The 17,781-nt window shown below is 44.9% G+C and overlaps 1 protein-coding gene across 2 annotated transcripts in view; it reads right to left on the bottom strand.

Moving 5' to 3' along the window:
- The window catches only part of VPS35L (VPS35 endosomal protein sorting factor like), a 108,450-nt gene that overhangs the window by 3,730 nt on the left and 86,939 nt on the right, over positions 1 to 17,781 (bottom strand). For both annotated transcript variants that reach the window (XM_084818572.1, XM_084818573.1), the window contains exons 27-30: positions 13,338 to 13,477; positions 12,220 to 12,385; positions 4,437 to 4,555; positions 25 to 171 (exon numbers count right to left, since the gene is read on the bottom strand). In XM_084818572.1, coding sequence (XP_084674698.1) covers positions 25 to 171; positions 4,437 to 4,555; positions 12,220 to 12,385; positions 13,338 to 13,477 — 572 coding nt within the window. The remainder of the gene's footprint in view (positions 1 to 24; positions 172 to 4,436; positions 4,556 to 12,219; positions 12,386 to 13,337; positions 13,478 to 17,781) is intronic.

A 17,781-nucleotide genomic window follows, 5' to 3' on the forward strand; every position in this document is an offset into this window, starting at 1 on the left:
AAGATCTGTCCATCCTTTCCTTACCATGGTTTTTGTGTCTGCAAAGCCATGCTTTTGAGCCAGGTTCCATAAGTTAACTGCAAGCTGATTGAGTTTGTTGTTTCGCAGATCTCCATGGGCCAAGATGCTATTGAAGAAGTAGAGGGCCAGTTGGCTCTGCCGCTTTAAAGTCTACAATTTTAAAAAGCAAGGAATTAATTTATGCATGGCCAATAAGTCCCTGACATATTATGGGCAGGGAAGGGAAGTCAAAATGGTATTCATTGCCATTTGGCCCCATTTTTTCTTCTCGATAGCCATTTATTTTATTCCTTGCAAATGAAGATAAACACCATGCATCAGATGAGGTGGAGTCTACCCCATGAATGTTTATGCTATAATAAAATCAGTTACACTTCCGTGTACTGCAAGACTCTCTGTTGTTTGATTACATTCATTCAACCAGCCAGCCTCCAGGCTTTTGCCTTGTTTTGGCGATCAATGGATATAATGATGGAAATATTAATGTATTTTTCTTATCTGTGTGTAACTTTTGTCCCTAGAGGAAAGCCATGGTGATGCTCTTAGGTTGATACTGCAATAAAAACATTTGACTGACTAAAAGTTTCATCAGCGTATGGCTGAGCAACCCTTTTATTCCATAAGAACATAAGAAAAGCCCTGCTGAATCAGACCAAGGGTCCATCTAGTCCAGCATTCTGTTCACCCAGGGTAAACCAGCAGTTGACCAGGAAACCAGAAGCAGGACATGAGCACAACAGCACCCTCCCGCCCATGTTCCCCGGCAACTGGTGTACATAGGCATCCTGCCTCTGGTACTGGCGGTAGCACATAGCCATCAAGCCAATAGCCACTGGCAGACTTCTCCAAGAATTTGTCTAACCCCCTTTTAAAGCCATCCACATGGGTGGCCATCACTACATCATGAGGTAACAAATTGCATAGTTTAACTATGTACTGTGTGAAGAAGTCCTTTTATCTGTCCTGAATTTCCCACCAATGACCCCAGGTTCTAGTATGATGAGTCCCTTCTCAGTCCCTACCCTCCTTCTTGACATCACCTTTTATCTTCCAACCAGAAATTTTAAACCCTCTGGGCAGGGAGAATTAGACTTAGAAGGGACATCTAAGGTCATCTAGCCCACGCTCTTGCCAATGCAGACAGTCTGCTGCTACGGCATGCCTGACAGTTACCCATTCAACTTCTGGTTAAGAACCTTTTATGAAGCAGAGTCCACCAGCCTTTTAGGCAGTTCGTTTCACTGGCGAACAACTCATACCAACAGGAGGCCCTTCCTACTGTTTTGTTGAAATTTCCTCATCATTTGATCACCTTAGTTCAGGCCCTACCCTCTGGAGCAAGAGAAAACAGATGCACTCGCAACAGGACTGCACCCCAATGGACTGTTAGCACATAACTTTTTTACAAAAGCAAAATAAGAAAAAAAGGTCATATCAGATAAATCTTTAAAAAGTAGACAACGGAAGGGGATTTTGAGAGCCCTTATACTTGCAAAGAGACTTATGCTACAAGCATAAGTTTCTTTGTTATTTTTCTTCATTATATTTGCTAATGAAAAAATAGAAGTTAAAAAAGTAGAGTTCAGAACACAACCGCTTTTTAAAAGTGCATTAAGTTATGCACTATTGGAGGGGCCATAGCTCAGTGATGGAGCGCGTGTTCTGCCTGCAGATGGTTCCATGTTCCATCCATGGCATCTCTGGTTCAAAGGAGGCCAAGCAGTGGGGTAGAGTGCCAACGTCTGCCAGAGTAAGCAATACGGAGCTAGATAAACCAGTGACCTGTCTCAGTATAAGGCAATTTTGTATGTTCATCTAGGATTATATTTGGTGTGGCTTATATCAAGGACCCTTTCATGCAGATGCCAAGCTTAGTGTTCCATAGCAATGCCAACATAGCCCCCATGTAGTAGGCTGAACACTCCCTTAAGCACCCCATTTGTCAGGATATGCTTGCTGCTGGGCTCAACTTGGAAAGAACAAAAAGCCCTCCATTCGAAGGCAAAACCGCCAGCCAGCTCCCCAAGTAATCAAATCAGCTGAAGAGTACTTGGAAGCCGCTAAGTGATCGCGGTTGACCTGCCACATCAATTAATGCATTTCATACTTCACTGGAGCCCTCTCTAAATGCAGCCAGCCTTAACCATCGCCCAGCATGAATTACTGAAGAAGCAAGCGGGCCAACGAAATTAAACGCCGCCTAAATGTTGCTGCCAGGACTCCTTGTGAATGCATGTACACAATCCAATCAGAAAGGGCTTGTGCTCAATGCAATACAGGGAAACCTTCTCCCAGGCAGAAGTTGCTGCATTTGGATATTCGGCATCTGCAGCCACCTCATTCTACAGACACTTTGGCTCCATTGAAGTCAAGTGACCCATGGGCAAGAGTAGACGCTTGCTGTGTGCTCATGGCAAGAGGTTTATTTATTTATGTATCTATTTATTCAAAGCATTTATATCCCACTCTTCAGGCAAAAAGACTCCCAGAGTGGCTTACAAGAAGCAACGATCAGACAGCCCCTCCCTGCCCACAGGCTCATAATCGAAAAAGAGATGAGACAAAGGAAAGGGATGGGGGGGTGGGCAAGATGGTGATGCTGTCCAGCTGGATTCAGCTGTCCAGATGGATTGGAATATATCAATTGAATTTAGGGTTGCACTCCCATCTATCGTCCACCTGGGCTGGCCTATTCCTTTTACTTTCTTCTCTTTTGCAGTTCCTCTTGTTAATCTGTTTCTTCTCCCATCCCCTCAGAGCAAAATGTTCCTCAGAAGCAGTTCTGAGGTTTGGAGAGCTTGCAGTTTGTTTTATTTAAGATATTTATATCCTGCTTTTCAATATACAAAATAACCAAAGTGGGGTTATAACTGCAAACCACCCCATTAAGGCAATAAAAATGTACGGAAAAGTTACAATGGCAGTAGAGAAGGTAAAATAAATAAAAGCAAATTAGACTGAAGCAGGAAGAGCACAGATTGGTTAGAAGCCTTGGAGAATATCTATGGTCTTTACCCAATGCCTGAAGAACACCAATGCTGGCATTCCATTAACTTTCTTGGGGAGGGAATTGTACATCATGGGGCGCCACCACTGAGAAGACCCTGTCTCTGACTGCATCCGCCTACCCACCAGCAATGGAAGCACCAGTGGAACATCCTCCAAAACAGATCTTTTAAAATCAGAAAGAAACATATGAAATAACTGACATGCAGATTAAAACTGGTAAGAAACCACTAGCTCAGTGGATGCCATCAAATCGGACCAGCATAAGATCAGGTATGCATCAATATAAAACCACAATGTCTGAAATAAGTATTGGGGGCTCCATAGAATTATCATAACAAGGTATACAGTCACAGCGGTCCAAACTACATACTGGGGCTGTTCACACAACACACTAACCCGCACTCAGTGGTTAAGAGTGTGGTTTTGTTGAACCATGGGTTGTTTGTTGAACTGTGGGTTAGGATGTTGTCTGAACCCAGGACATTTTCTGCAGGATGGCTTGTTAACCACCCTGAACAACCCAGCAACAAACCATGGGTTCTCAAGGTGGCTTGTTCAAGAAAAATAAGCCACCCCGTGGAAAATGTCCTGGGTTCAGACAACATGCTAACCCATGGTTCAACAAACAGCGCATGGCTCAACAACAACCCACATTCAACCACTGAGTGTGGGTTAGCATGTTGTGCAAACAGCCCCACTGCCTCACCAGACTGGCATCATTTCTTCCAGATGCTGATGCAGAGATCTTTGCTAGCCCTACTGTGTGAAATGCTTTGAGCTGGAGATGCTTCAAATTGAACCCAAGACCTTGCACATGCAAAGTATGTGCTGTGATCTCCTTCCAAATAACTACGGAATCTCCGGGAAGGCTGAACATCTCTTAAGAATTGTGTTTTAGCAAACACGTTGCTCTTCCTCAATCAGCTTAGCAAAAGCATTTCATCGTAAAATAGGCGGGGGGTGAGAGGGAGATCAATTCTTGTCCAAGCTTTTAAAAATAAAATGAACCCAGGAGACTAGCATCAGAGAGATCTAGGACCATCACTTGATTAAAGGATCTTAGTTGATTAACTGTAAGAATTTTAGTTGATGAATCAATTTAAATGTATTTATTTAGGCTTGTGCCTTTCAGTTTTAAAAGCCTTCAAGACAGCTTACAGAACTGTCAAAATCTAAAACTAAGAACTATAAAATCATCTTAAGGCGCAATCCAATGCATATTTAGATAGAAAAAAGTCCCACAACTCCTGGCATTCCACAGCCAGTTGTAGGACTTTTTAATGTCTAAATATGCTTAGGATTGTGTCCTTAAAAACCAATATTAAAATAAAACACAGAGAACAAAATAAAATCAGACAAGGTACACTATCAGAAACAGATGGGACAATAAGAAGGCTCCCTCTTACCTCATCCTTTCCAAGGCTTTTGAGATGCTCCAGGATTTGAGCGATCACCGTTTCACAGAGCTTGCTGGTTTCTGCCAGGAATTTGGTATCTCCGCCATACAAGGTATCATTGGATTCAACTGAGAAAACAGGAGGTTTCAGATTAAAAACAGGAAAGCAGGTAAGTAAGAATGCGTGACTGACTCAGAAGGCTGGATATCAGAAGCCTTAGAAGCAAAGCATCTCAGAAAAAAAGGGAATCAGAATGGCTCCAAGTAACTCAGAAAAGGCAGTGTGATGTTATGGAAACAGTGCTGGCTTTGGATATGGCCAAATCCCTCTTCAGCCATGAAGCTCACTGGGTGGGCCGTGGGCAAGTCAAGATGCCTGAACCTAGCCAACTCATAGGGTTGTTGTGAGCATAAAATGGAATGAATCCACGTACACGCCCAGCACATCTTAGAGAAAAGGCAGGATACTGGTGAGATAAATACCCATTTATCTACTTAATATTTTTGATTTACTGTAACACCCTTTCCCAACCTGGTGTCCCCTAGTACATTGGATTACAACTCCCATCATTTCTAGACAACATGGCCATTGGCCATGCTGGCTGGAGATGATGGGAGCTACATATCTGGAGGGCATCAGATTGGGGAAGGCTGCACTATGAAATGGTGGGATTTTTTTAAAAAAGCCATAAAACATGAAAATCAGGAAGATGATAAGCCTATCTGCATGTCTTTTCGCGCAACAGCTTTATCTGCTTGATCAGGGTGAGCGATGCATGGCCCACATGCAGCCCACATCGCCACCCCCAGTGTGGCCCCTGCCACGCCACCAAATTTGGTCGCAGTGTTACAGGGAAAAATTGTAACTTTTAGTGCTATGGAGTGTTAAGACGATCAAATTTAGCTTACCCTGAAACTAAATGTGACTGTTTTAGAACTACAGAGCCATTATGGAGAGTTAAAAAGGTCACATTTAGCTTGAGGACAAGCGAAACTTTACCTTGTTAGTACTATGGAGTGCTATGAAGCACCTTGCTGCCTAATTTTCCATCATTTTTTTTTTTTTGGGGGGGGGGAATGCAAAACCCACAGGGTGAAAATGGACACCGAACCTACCAAACTTGTTCACCCCTGTACTGGACAATGAATGTTGTGGGATCTTGAAAATACAAGCCAGGAGAACAAATAAATACATTTGAGGATTTCATTTCTCTTTTTTAAGTGCTTTAACCAACATGCTCTGAAGGGCACCTGCATTAATATGCAGAGGGAGGCCCTATGAAAAAAGTCTGTCTTGGAATGTGGTCTAGGGTTGAGTTTGCAGCATTTTCTGGCCAACTACAACAAACTGGCCGTAGTCTAATCTCAAGAGTTGGCAGTTATCCTTTTTTCCCCTAAAGATGACCATTCACATGCCGTGATAGATTACGTTTCTGACTTATAAAAAGAGAAAGTTCTCAACACTCTAATTTTCTCAGTCACTGAATACCAAGGGCTGACAATGTCATGCTATGAGGGATGACCCTGCAACAGGTGGGAGAATTGCAGCTCAGTGGCAGAGCACAGGTCTTCTGAGCAGAAGGTCCCAGATTCAAACCTCACGCTCCCCAGCTCAGGAGATCTCAGGAAGCTAGGAAAGACTTCTGCCCGAGACCCCGGAGAGCCTCTCTAAGTTATAATAGACCAGCCTTCCCCAACCATGCTGGCTGGGAATGATGGGAGTTGTAGTCCAACACTACAGCCACAGCGGTCAGTATGGGGTTAGCTGGACCAATGAATGGTCTGACTCAGTAGACCAGCCTCCCCCAACCTGGTGCCCTCCAGATGTTTCGGATGCCATCAGCTCCAACCAGCACGGCCAATGGTCAGGAATGCTGGAAGTTTTATTTATTTATTTCATTTCTATACCGCCCAATAGCTGAAGCTCTCTGGGCGGTTCACAAAAATTAAAACCAAAAAGCACGCAGTAAAATGAAACGAAATATAAAAGCATTAAAACCACAATGTAACGATCCAGCCGGAATAAAACCAGAATAAAACCTGTTGTAGTCTCAAACTTATGGAGGGCACCAGGTTGGGGAAGGCTGCGGTGGGCAACCCCTACACATGTTCATATTGAGGGTCCGACCTTAACAATGTGGAAATACCTAATTCACCAAAGCATCACATGAATTACAGCACTGCAACTTTTCCTCTCCTACTACTACAGTCCACCCAGGCCCAGCAGGGTGCCCAGAAAGGTGTTTAAAGGCATGCACCCACGAATGCAATGTTTCCAATGCACGATATATTTGCTGTTGAAAATAGCAGGGGTTTTCCACAGGAATCGTAATGTGTAGCACTGCGGTTACTGTTCAGAGCGATACTGAAAGTGTGTGTGTGGGGGAATATACTTTTAAAAAATGATAAAAGGGGGCTTCTGTGACCTTAACGCAATGAAGGCGGAGCTTGAAATTACCCCAAATGTAGGGTAAGCTACAGACAAAATGCAGCCTAAGCATTTTGGCACATAGTGAACTGCAAGGCTGAATGTGCATCTGGAACCTCCATGTAGAGGTGACCTATGATACTCCGATAGTCCTATTGGTTATATAGCTTTTGCATGAAAATTGCAAATGATGAGTTCAGATTGTTTTGACAGCTGAAGCGAAAAGGGGTGGGGGTGGGGAATTTCATATGTGTAAAATGCAAATACCTTCAGCAGATTGCACTACAGTTCTAAGAAAACAGATCTGAAAAATCTATTTCTACTGGGAAATACATTAACGAGCCAAGTTTGTCTAATTATTCTGACTGGTTAAAGGCACAAAAGTTTTGCTTTGGAAATATGAACAAAGTTGTTCTTATAGAATGTTCTTTGATTTAAAAAAAACCCAGAACATTTTCACTCATTTTAGCCTTTTGGGGCCAAATTTAGAACATTGATCGCTGTTGAATTCCATGACATGGTCCATCATTTATTTTCAATGGAACATAACATTCTTAACAAAACCACTGTTTATTTTACTTCCACAAGTCTTTAAAAAACAATGCAAGAACAGGTCCCAAGAACGTTAACACCTTCGAAAAAGTTTACTTATTCAAATATGCATCTCCCACTTTCCCAATATTGGCGTTCAAAGCAGTTTACAAAATATAAAAATCAGAAAAACAAGAACAAAAAACCCTCAATGAAATTACCAGTTCAGCAACAGAGACAAAATGAACAAAAACCACCAAGAGTAGTATCCAATGAGATGGTACTATGAACATAAATTACATTACAGTAGCATAAATGACCTATACGGCAATGCTTGCTAACACAGCGGGTTTCCCCAGAAAACCTGTCATGCCAGCAAGCACTGTTCATGCTACTATAACATAACTGATGATAGCAGTAATGTCACACTGGATACTGTCCTAAGTAGCTAAACCAGGCTTCCCCAATTGGTGTCCTCCAGATGCTTTGGACTACATCTCCCACCATCCCTGATCTTTGGGTGTGCTGGCTGGGACTAATGGGAGTTGTAGTGCAAAACACCTGGAGGGTGCCAGGCTGGGAATGACTGAAATAAACATTAAAAAAGCAGCAGGGAGAAAGCAAAACTTTAAACAGTTTCATCTTAAATCAGCCAAATTCAAGCTGTATTTTTTGAACAGAGAATGCTCTTGTTTAGGTGCCAAGCAGACCTGTCTAGGGAGGGTGTTCTGGACATGTGACAAAACCACAATAAGAGAAGAGATTTGTCTTCCAGGAGACAAAGAGTTTCTCCTCTTTGTCTCCTGGACAAACTGTTGTCCAGAAGACAAAGAGGAGAAACTCTTTGTCTCCTGGAAGGCATTCCAGACCCTTTGGGTTAGCACCTCCCCCAGACAGCAGGCAGTGTCCAATCATGAAGCTCCTCTCCACGGGGTGGAGCTTCCATGCCTGCCCAGACTTGACTGGAAGAGCAGAACCACCAATGAAACCCGGAAATCTGGTTTTGGAGGCAGGAGTAGCCAGAGAAGGACCTCCAAGGTTGACCTAAAACAGATGACCAGGTTCACATGAGAGAAGCCAGGCCCTGAGAAACCCAGAAATCAAGCCATTTAGGGCTTCATTGGTCATAAGACGCACTTGAATTGTGCCCGGACGTAAACTGGAACTTAACATACATCTTTCAACAAAGGCAACAGATGTTCATTGTGGCAAGCGGGTTTATTGCTCTCGGGACCAATTCTTCCATTACCGTTACTGTATACTGAGAGTCATTCTGAGCTGATCGATTTCAGATGTGTCACATGATCATGGAAAAGGAGACAGACCCATTATTCCAGCCTGTGCTCTCTTGTCCCAAGGCAGGGGGTGCAGAAGCTCTCCCAGCCTGAGAGCCAAATTTCATTTTGGTGAAAGTCTCAAGGGCTGCATTCCTGTGGTGGGCAGGGCCAACGCAAAAAGGGGTGCAGCTAAAACACCAGCATATTTCAGCTGAAAGTTCTCACTGCCAGTAAGTAAGACTTAGGAGAGGCATTTCATCCTTTTAGAATGGGGCAGGGGGAACTCCACAAAAGCTGGGAAATCACCAAACAACCTGTGGTTGGGAAAAAGGGAGTGGGGGCACGGATAAGGGGGCATGGCTATCTGGGGAGCCTTGAAGGGCTGGACTAGGACCGCAGACAAGCCAAATTTTGCCCCCGGGCCTTTCTACACTCCTGTCCCAAGGAGTGCATTTTACATTATCACCCTGAAGTCTACATAGGGACAACTACAACACTGCCAACAGGCTAAGTGCTAAGAGCCAGTGTGGTGTAGTGGCAAGAGTGTTGGACTGGGAGCTGGGAGATCTGGGTTCTAGTCCCCACTCGGCCATGGAAGCTCACTGGGTGACTTTGGGCCAGTCACACACTCTCAGCCCAACCTACCTCACAGGGTTGTTGTGAGGATAAAATGGAGAGGAGGAGGATAATGTAAGCCGCCTTGGGTTCCTTGCAAGAGGAAAAAAGGCGGGATATAAATGCAATAAATAAATAAAGTAATAAATAAAGTAATTTCGAATACCTCCTTTAGATAACTATTTGATTTCATAGAAATGCTGTGATTTGCTATACAAATCAGAAGTGTATTCCAGTGCCTGCAGACAATTATGGTTGGTTTATCCAGACTTCATAGATTCATAGAATAGTAGGGTTGGAAGGGGCCTACAAGGCCATCGAGTCCAACCCCCTGCTCAATGCAGGAATCCAAGTCAGAGCATCCCTGACAAATGGCTGTCCAGCCTCGTCTTGAAGGCCTCCAGTGTGGAAGAGCCCACCACCTCCCCAGGTAATTGGGGAGTACTCCCCAGGTACTTCATTTGAGCTATTTAGAAGTAAGCCTCATATTTTTAACCTACTATTTAGTCCATCACATGACTGGGGACAAACATATTATTTCTTTTCTTTCATCTTCTTTGTTTTTTAAGGGATGGTGTCATAAGATTAAGTAATCTTGAACAAGCTGAACTGACAAGATTTTGTTAAAGCTGGGAATACACGAAGGGCTTTGAACCAAGCATTTGAGAGTCACTCAAGCAAAACAGTGTTTAATCCCAGGTTTTGCGCAAATAAGGTTTGCAACATGTGGATTAAGTACTTCGGTTCTTTGTAGAAGATTGTAATCCAGTGTGGAGAGCCAGTGTGGTGTAGTGGCTAGAGTGTTGGACTGGCAGCCAGGAGATCTGTGTTCTAATCCCCACTTGGCCATGGAAGCACACTGGGTGACTTTGGGCCAGTCACAGACTCTCTCTCCAACCTACCTCACAGGGTTGTTGTTGTGAGGCTAAAATGGAGAGGAGGAGGATTATGTGTGCCACCTTCGGTTCCTCAAAGAGGAAAAAAGGCGGGATATAAATGTGATAAAAAAATAAATAATCCAACAGCAAACTCAGAAAAGGATATATCAAGATAGGTAGGTAGCATTTGCCGAGGAAAAAGCAAGCCCCAGTTCCTACTCTTCCAATGGAAGCTGACACTAGACATGATGACACCACCTGGAAAAATCCTATAAAGGTATTTATAGTATGTTTTCATCCCACCTTTCCTCCAAGGAGCTCGGGGTGGCATACATAGTCCTGCCACCTTTTCATCCACAAAAGAACACTGTGAGGTAGGTTACGCCGAGAGAGATGCGGACCAGTCCAAGATCATCTAGTGAACTTCCTAGCTGAATGGGATTTGAACCCAGGTCTCCCCAGCCCTTACCCAGCATTCTAGACACTGTACCACTCTAGCTATCAAAATATGATCATGCTGAATCTCTACAAGGCAGGGGATGGGGATGATTTAAAGACCAGCATGGACATAGGGGCTGAACTCTGCCCTCCGCCCCCACCCCCCAAAAGAAGAAATGGGGAACAATCATGAAGGCCAGACATCCCCCACCATTGGATGCTCAGACAGATGGCCCAGTTCATAATACAAGGGGTCAGCTTGTGCTGCACCTCCACCCTGCTGGTCCTGCATATGCTCCTGCTCATCGGCTACCTTTCCCTGATCTGCCCCTACCCTCCCTTGCTCTTTCCCCATTAATCAGACTTTTAGACTGCAGTGGAAAACCTGTGGCGTCCTAGAGGCCGAGGACCTGTGGCATCCTAGAGGCTGAGGACCTGTGGCGTCCTAGTGTCAGGGTGGAAACTGAGCCCATAGAGCCCCAGAGCAGTTCTGAATCTGAGGAGGAACAGCAATCCATGGGAGAGGAGCTCGCTCATCTCTCACAAGCACAGCAGCTGGCAGAGATTCCTCCTGCCAGCATTCCTGAGAGAGATAGTGACCCTGGCAGTGAGAGAGCGCTGGAGGGGGGCTTGCTGGACGCTCGGCGCAGACGCAGGGAGCGGCGACAGATGGAAGGCGCGGAAAGGAGGCACTCCGCTCATTTGGCGCTAAAACCACAGTCGCGTCCCAAGGACCCAAGCGTAACAGCCCATAAGTTCAGAGTCTTCCCGCGGTTCTCCTTCAAACGGGGACCAACTGCCTTACCTGGAGCTTAGGCTACTCTGCTATCTATCCCCAATGCAGTTCCTTGCTTAGTCGCTAGTGATTAGTATCTGTAAGAGTCATAAACGAATAAAGCCTTGGAAAGAATCCTCGTCATCTGTGTCCTGAGTTGGCTATTGGAGGGGACTGTAAGAGGCAGCTAGGGCGCTCCTGACACCTAGATGCCGAGGACCTGTGGCGTCCTAGATGCCGAGGACCTGTGGCATCCTAGATGCTGTTGGGACTCCAACCTCCCTCAGCCCCAGCCAGCATGGCCAATGGTCAGAGATGATGGGGTTTGTCATTCAGCAGCATCTGGAGGGCCAAGGTCCCCGAGCCTTGTTTTAGACCAGCCTTCCCTAACATCTGGTTCCTTCCAGGTGTTTTGGATGACAGCTCTCACCATTCCTGACCATTGGGAGCTGAAGCTGAAAACATCTGAGGGGGAACCAGGCTAGGAGAAGGCTGTTTTAAAACTGTGCACTCTTTGGGACTGGCAGCTGTGTTTCTGCTTATGTTGTTCAAGAGCCATGTATAGGGGTAGTGCTGCAGGTATACATTCCATATTCAACAGCCATTCCATATCTGGGCATTTAGTGAAGGGTCATAGCTCCGTGGCAGACACATCCTTTGCAGGCAGAAGATCCTGGGCTTAATGCCTCATATCTCCTATTAGCGGATCAGCTGGTGTATAGACCAGTGTTCCAACTCCGCATAAGGCAGCTATGTGATGTCCCTACGAGCAAGGCAGGCCTTTGTGCAGCAGCCTGGAGGAGCTTCCTAGGGAAAGGATGGGCTTCCAACATCAAAATACCCTTGTTTACCTTTGTCCATATGGTAGATGAAGGTCTCCTGACTCATTGCAGAGAGAAGGTGCACGACATTTGTGTAAATCCGGACTTTATCATCATTGTTATCTTCCCAAGTGTAGTCCTGGATGACATTTAGCAGCCCTCGGACAAGGAACAACACACCTTGCTCTGGATGGTCCTAGAGAACAAACACAGGCTAAGACCCATCACAATGACAGATTGATTCCCCCAACCCCCTGCAAACACTGATGTATAAACTTGGCACATCGGCATAATGTCCTGCTTTGAGAGCTTTGTGTTTGTTCAGCAGTCAGACACTGGTGAAGAAAGGCCAAGGAGCTATTGGAGAGACTTACAAGATTTCACATTACCAAATTGATTTCAGTCAGCTTTGCAGCATGCTGGTTATTTTTGTTTTGTTTTTAAATGTATAGGGATTTTGGTTTTGTGGAGGAGCGTTGAGTCATGTGATCCCCCAGCTGCCCTCTAAAGTGATATAGTCCTGACACAGGTATACCAACTCATCTACTGTTTGTGGGAAGTCAACCATAGAGAAAACATAAGAGAGAAAATGTGTGTGGGGGGCGGGGGGGGGCGTGTTAATGAAATGTACAGACCCCACCCCAACTCCTTCCCATTTTTCCATCCTAAAAACAGTGGCCCCAAAGGTAAGGAAGATGGAGCACCTCTGATTCCCCTGTACTTACTGAGAAAAGGGCCTTTTCAGTGGTGGTGCCCCAATTCTGGAATGTTCTCCCCAGAGAGGATGACCTAGCATCTACCTTAATGCCATTTCAACTCAGGCAAAGACCTCTTTCAAATTTCCTAGGCCTTTTAATTTGTTTTGGCTTCAGTCTATTTTTTCTATATATTAAAAAAAATCCTCCTTCAAAGTGATTCGGCTATTGGGCAGTATAGAAACATAATTAATTAATTAATTAAACATTTCACATTGCTTTTATATATTTGGTTGTTAACATGAATTTTTAATTTTATGTACTTTTAGCTGGTTTTGTATTGCCCAACCATGTAAGTCGCCCTGATAATTCAGGGAAGGGAAGAATGTATTAGTAGCAAAACGTAACACCATTTCAGTCTACAAAGATGAGAGGCTCAGGCGAGCAACTTACAGGAACGATTAACAAAGTAGAAAAGAAATTGCAGAGGAATTCCAGGAGGAATGCTTCAGAAGGCCGCATCTTCCCATCTATGTTGATCATCTTTGGGACCTCAGGAACAAGGCTTATTGCTGCTTTGAAAAAGGCATCCGCTATAAAAAGATCAGAGCCACTGGATAATTAACATATGAAACTTGGATTCATCAACATGCCTGTAATTTTAAGTAGACTTTCAACCAGAGGTAAGAAAAACTGCCACACGCCCGATTGCATGGGCTCAATTCCCTACCCTGGAACTGCTAGAAGGTTAAAGAAGAGGGAAGTGCAATGAAATGTTGTAGTGTATCCTTGTCTCCTAACAGGATAGCACAAGCTGTAAGAAGTTCAAGCAGGAAATCCCTTCCCCCTCCCTACTTTTCCATTTTTTCTTTTCCAACCAGACACTCAACGTTCTGAGACTACTGAGCATGCTTAGTTCTCATTGGACTATTTTTGTTTGTTTTTGTGTTTTTCTCCCTTAGATTAAAAAAAGTTTTTCTGTATTTCTGAGATTTCCTTGAGCATGCCCATGCCTCCCTTATTTCTCAGCGGCCTCATTTGGCTTAATTTCTGTGGGCACTCACCACTTGAGTTTGCTATTAGAGGGTGTCAAGAATGAGGGTTAGTAGGGGCCATGACGGCCGATCGGGTTGTCACGTTCGAAGTAGCCACCAGCTGGAAGCTAACTGTTATTTGGCCGTTTCTCAGCCCGGCAGCTCAAGGCCAATCTCTGCTCCTGCCAATTGGGAAAGTGATTAACAGCCATGTCTGGTGGGAAGATCCAGCCTTCTTGGAGGGTGGAGTGGAGTGTCCTGGGACTGAGCTATGACTGGGTACTTCAATTCTGCCTTGAGTTGCTAGGGCTGGGCAATAAATAGGGAGGCAAAGAAGGGGCAGGTGTCTCTTCTTTTGCCCTGACGGTACTAGGGTGTGTTGCAGTTCAGTGGCTATCCTGAGAGGCCCATACTTTGGTATGTGTAGGATAGACCAGCTAGCTTTATAGTTTTGCTCCTGGGAGTGTGTGTCAAGGTATTTGGTGTTTCTGGCTTTTGGTTACTGTAATCTTGCTTGTAATTTCCTGCACAACCTACCACCTCTCCCCCTCCCTTTCCTCTTTGTTCCTTTTCCTTCATAAACTTTTACCCAACTTCCAATTGGTGCGGTGTGTCCTGCATAACGTCACTGCTAAATACAGTGCTTATTGGCCTGGGAGGGAAGCTACTGGGTCAATTTTGGGGTACTTGTGGCTGAGTTGGGCCTGTCCCACCTTGCAGGATTGTTGGGGTGAGCCCAACAATCCTTCACAGAGGGAGTGAGATTATTATTTGTATTTATTTATTAATTTCTAAAATGTATTAGTCACTCAATAGCTTAAAGCTCTCAAGGAGAATACAATGAAATATCCTGCTTTTGTGATGGCAGAGTTTCTGACATGACAGTCTTTTCAGCAGAACCGTCCACTTTGTCCTTAAAACAAACAGACAATGCAGGAAGCAGAGCACCTGATCTAACTCCAAATGACTCTAGTGTGAGACAAACTACTTTGTAGTTTAAATTTTATGTCTTCTCCTGGGAGTTCCCCTCTACCTAGCACTGGTTAGGCCTCGAGTACTGTGTCCAGTTCTGGGCATCACACTTCAAGAAGGATGCAGACAAACTGGAGAGGGTTCAGAGGAGGGCAACGAAGATGATCAGGGGACTGGAAACAAAGCCCTTTGAGAAGAGACTGAAAGAACTGGGCATGTTTAGCCTTGAGAAGAGAGGACTGAGGGGAGAGATGATAGCGCTCTTCAAGGACTTGAAAGGTTGTCACAGAGAGGAAGGCTAGGATCTCTTCCCGATCATCCCAGAGTGCAGGACACGGAACAATGGGCTCAATTACAGGAAGCCAGATTCCGGCTGAACATCAGGAAAAACTTCCTGACTGTCAGAGCAATACGACAATGGAACCCATTCCCTAGGGAATTGGTGGGCTCTCCCACACTGGAGGCATTCAAGGTGAAGCTGGACAGCCATCTTTCAGGGATGCTCTGACTTCCTGCACTGAGCAGGGGGTTGGACTCGATGGTCTTATAGGCCCCTTCCAACCCTACTATTCTATGATTCTATGAGTTGGTTGAGCCTGGAGAAATTATTTGAGCCAAATGATGAAACGCCACAAAATAAACTTAACTTATACATACACAGATGGTTCTAATATAGTTTCAGTTTAAACATAAAAGCTCAGAAGAAATAAACTGAAAGATGCAGACTCAAGACGGGATGAAGGAAACACTGCAGTCAAATTCATTAAAGTGTGTTGCACACCAAGAGCTTGTTTTGTATCTCCTGCCCCTTTGATGTGGCAAGTAAGAGGACTTTTTATACAGCATGGAAAAGGAATGGTGGGGTGATGGCATTCTGTCCTCTGCGGATGGCAACAGCACAACTGAGTTCCAGGAAACTGCAGTCGGGTTAGAAGAAAGCTGCTAGGCTACTAACTTGGACGGGCCCTAGAGGACACACCATGCTGGTTTTGAAAGAGCTTCACTGGCTGCCAGTTCATTTCCAAGAACAGCTCAAAAGCACTGGCGCTTACCTTGAAAGCCTTCAGGACTTGGGTACCTGAAGGACAACCGTCTTCCACATAAACCTGCCCATGCCCTTCTCTCGGTGCCTCCCAGCTTTTAAGCTTAAGGTGGTGGTGACCAGGGTGAGGGCTTTTTTGGTTGTGGCCCCCCATCGGTGGAATACTCTTCCTGGGGAAGCTTGCTTGACACCTGCTCATTTCCTTTCAGCTCCAGGCAAAGGCCTTTTTATTTTCCAGGTTCGTTTTATTGTATTGTTTGCATTTGATTTTCCCACCCCCCTGCTGTTGAAAACCTGGCTGTTCTAATTATGTGACTATTTCTCATTTTATAAACCATTTTAGGATTTTGTTAAAGATTTTTATTTGACTGCAATTCACCCTGAGCGCTAAGCTGCCTAAATATTTTTAATAAACTGCCTAAGCCAATCACATTCAGCTGCAGGCTGACTCCACCACTGCAGCCCTAACGCCAAGCTGCCATGCCATGTGGATTCCCGGAGGCGTTGCGAAGCCAATGCTCCTCCAGATCAGAAAACTGTGCCCATCATCATCCCATGTCTCCAGTGCAAATGGGCAGGAGACCAAACCAGCTTCAACAAATCCAATTGCAACAGGAATGTAGGTGGCCAAATGCTACCCAATCCTTTTTTATATATATACATCAGGAAACTGAGGAACGGACCACATATTGTGCAAAGCAACAACTCTTTTTGATTCAGGGGACTTGAAAGCTACTAAAGATAGGAGAGAACAAAGCAGATTTCCAACCCAGAAACACAATGGATGGCAATAACATCCAGAACATACGTTCGCCCTTTTTGTACAGCCTAGGTAGGGTTGGGAAACACCACCATCTGAAACTCCGGAGAGCCCCTGCCAGTCAGCATAGACAAAACTGAGCTTGATGGACCAATGGACTGACATGGTACAAAGCAGCTTCTTATGTTCATGGTTTTTGAGAGGGACTGCAGCTCGCTGGAAGAGCATATACTGTGCATGTAGAAGGTCCCAGGTTCAATCCCCGGCATCTCCAGGTAGGGTTGGGAAAGGCTCCCATCTGAAAACCTTGGACAGTAACTGCCATTCAGTGACTGGGTTCACACAACACACTAACCCAACTCAGTGACTGGAGTGTGGGTTGCTGTTGAACCCTGGGTTCTTTGTTGAACCGTGGGTTAGCGTGTTGTCTGAACCCAAGGTATTTTCCGCAGGGTGGCTTGTTAACCATGCAGTGTGGCTTATTTTTCTCGAACAAGCCACCTTGAGAACCCATGGTTTCTTGTTGGGTTGTTCAGGGTGGTTAACAAGCCACCCTTTGGGAAATTCCTGGGTTCAACAGCAAGCTAACCCACAGTTCAATAAACAACCCACAGTTCAGCAGTAACCCACACTCAACCACTGAGTTGTGTGAACAGCCCCAATGGCCCAGTTCGCACACAATGACAACCCAGGTTTGTTTGTTTTTAACCCTGGTTTATTGTTAACAACCCAGTGTGCTAATCACCATGGCTCAATCACTTGACTCCTCCTGCCAAAGGGAGTGCTTAAACAACCCAGGGACACTCCAGCTCTGGGTTGTCTATTGTGGTGGTCAAACCTGGAACTATGGCTTGTCTCTCTGCTGACAAGCAAGTGTTCCCTGTTCCAGAGGTGGAACTGGGTTCCAACTGTAGCTAGATATAAACAATATAAAGTATAGATGGACCAATGATTTGACTCTGTTTAAGACATCTTCCTACATTCAGAAAATTGGGGGGGGGGGTCCTTTGGCTGTTAAAGATATATTAAACTGTGTAATTGGTTTTCCAGAACATTAGTGATCTCACTCTTCCCAAAGGCAATTAAGAC

This window comes from Heloderma suspectum, chromosome 12, assembly GCF_057233095.1.
Source record: "Heloderma suspectum isolate Gila_16-S chromosome 12, 16-S_ref, whole genome shotgun sequence".
Taxonomy (NCBI): domain Eukaryota; kingdom Metazoa; phylum Chordata; class Lepidosauria; order Squamata; family Helodermatidae; genus Heloderma; species Heloderma suspectum.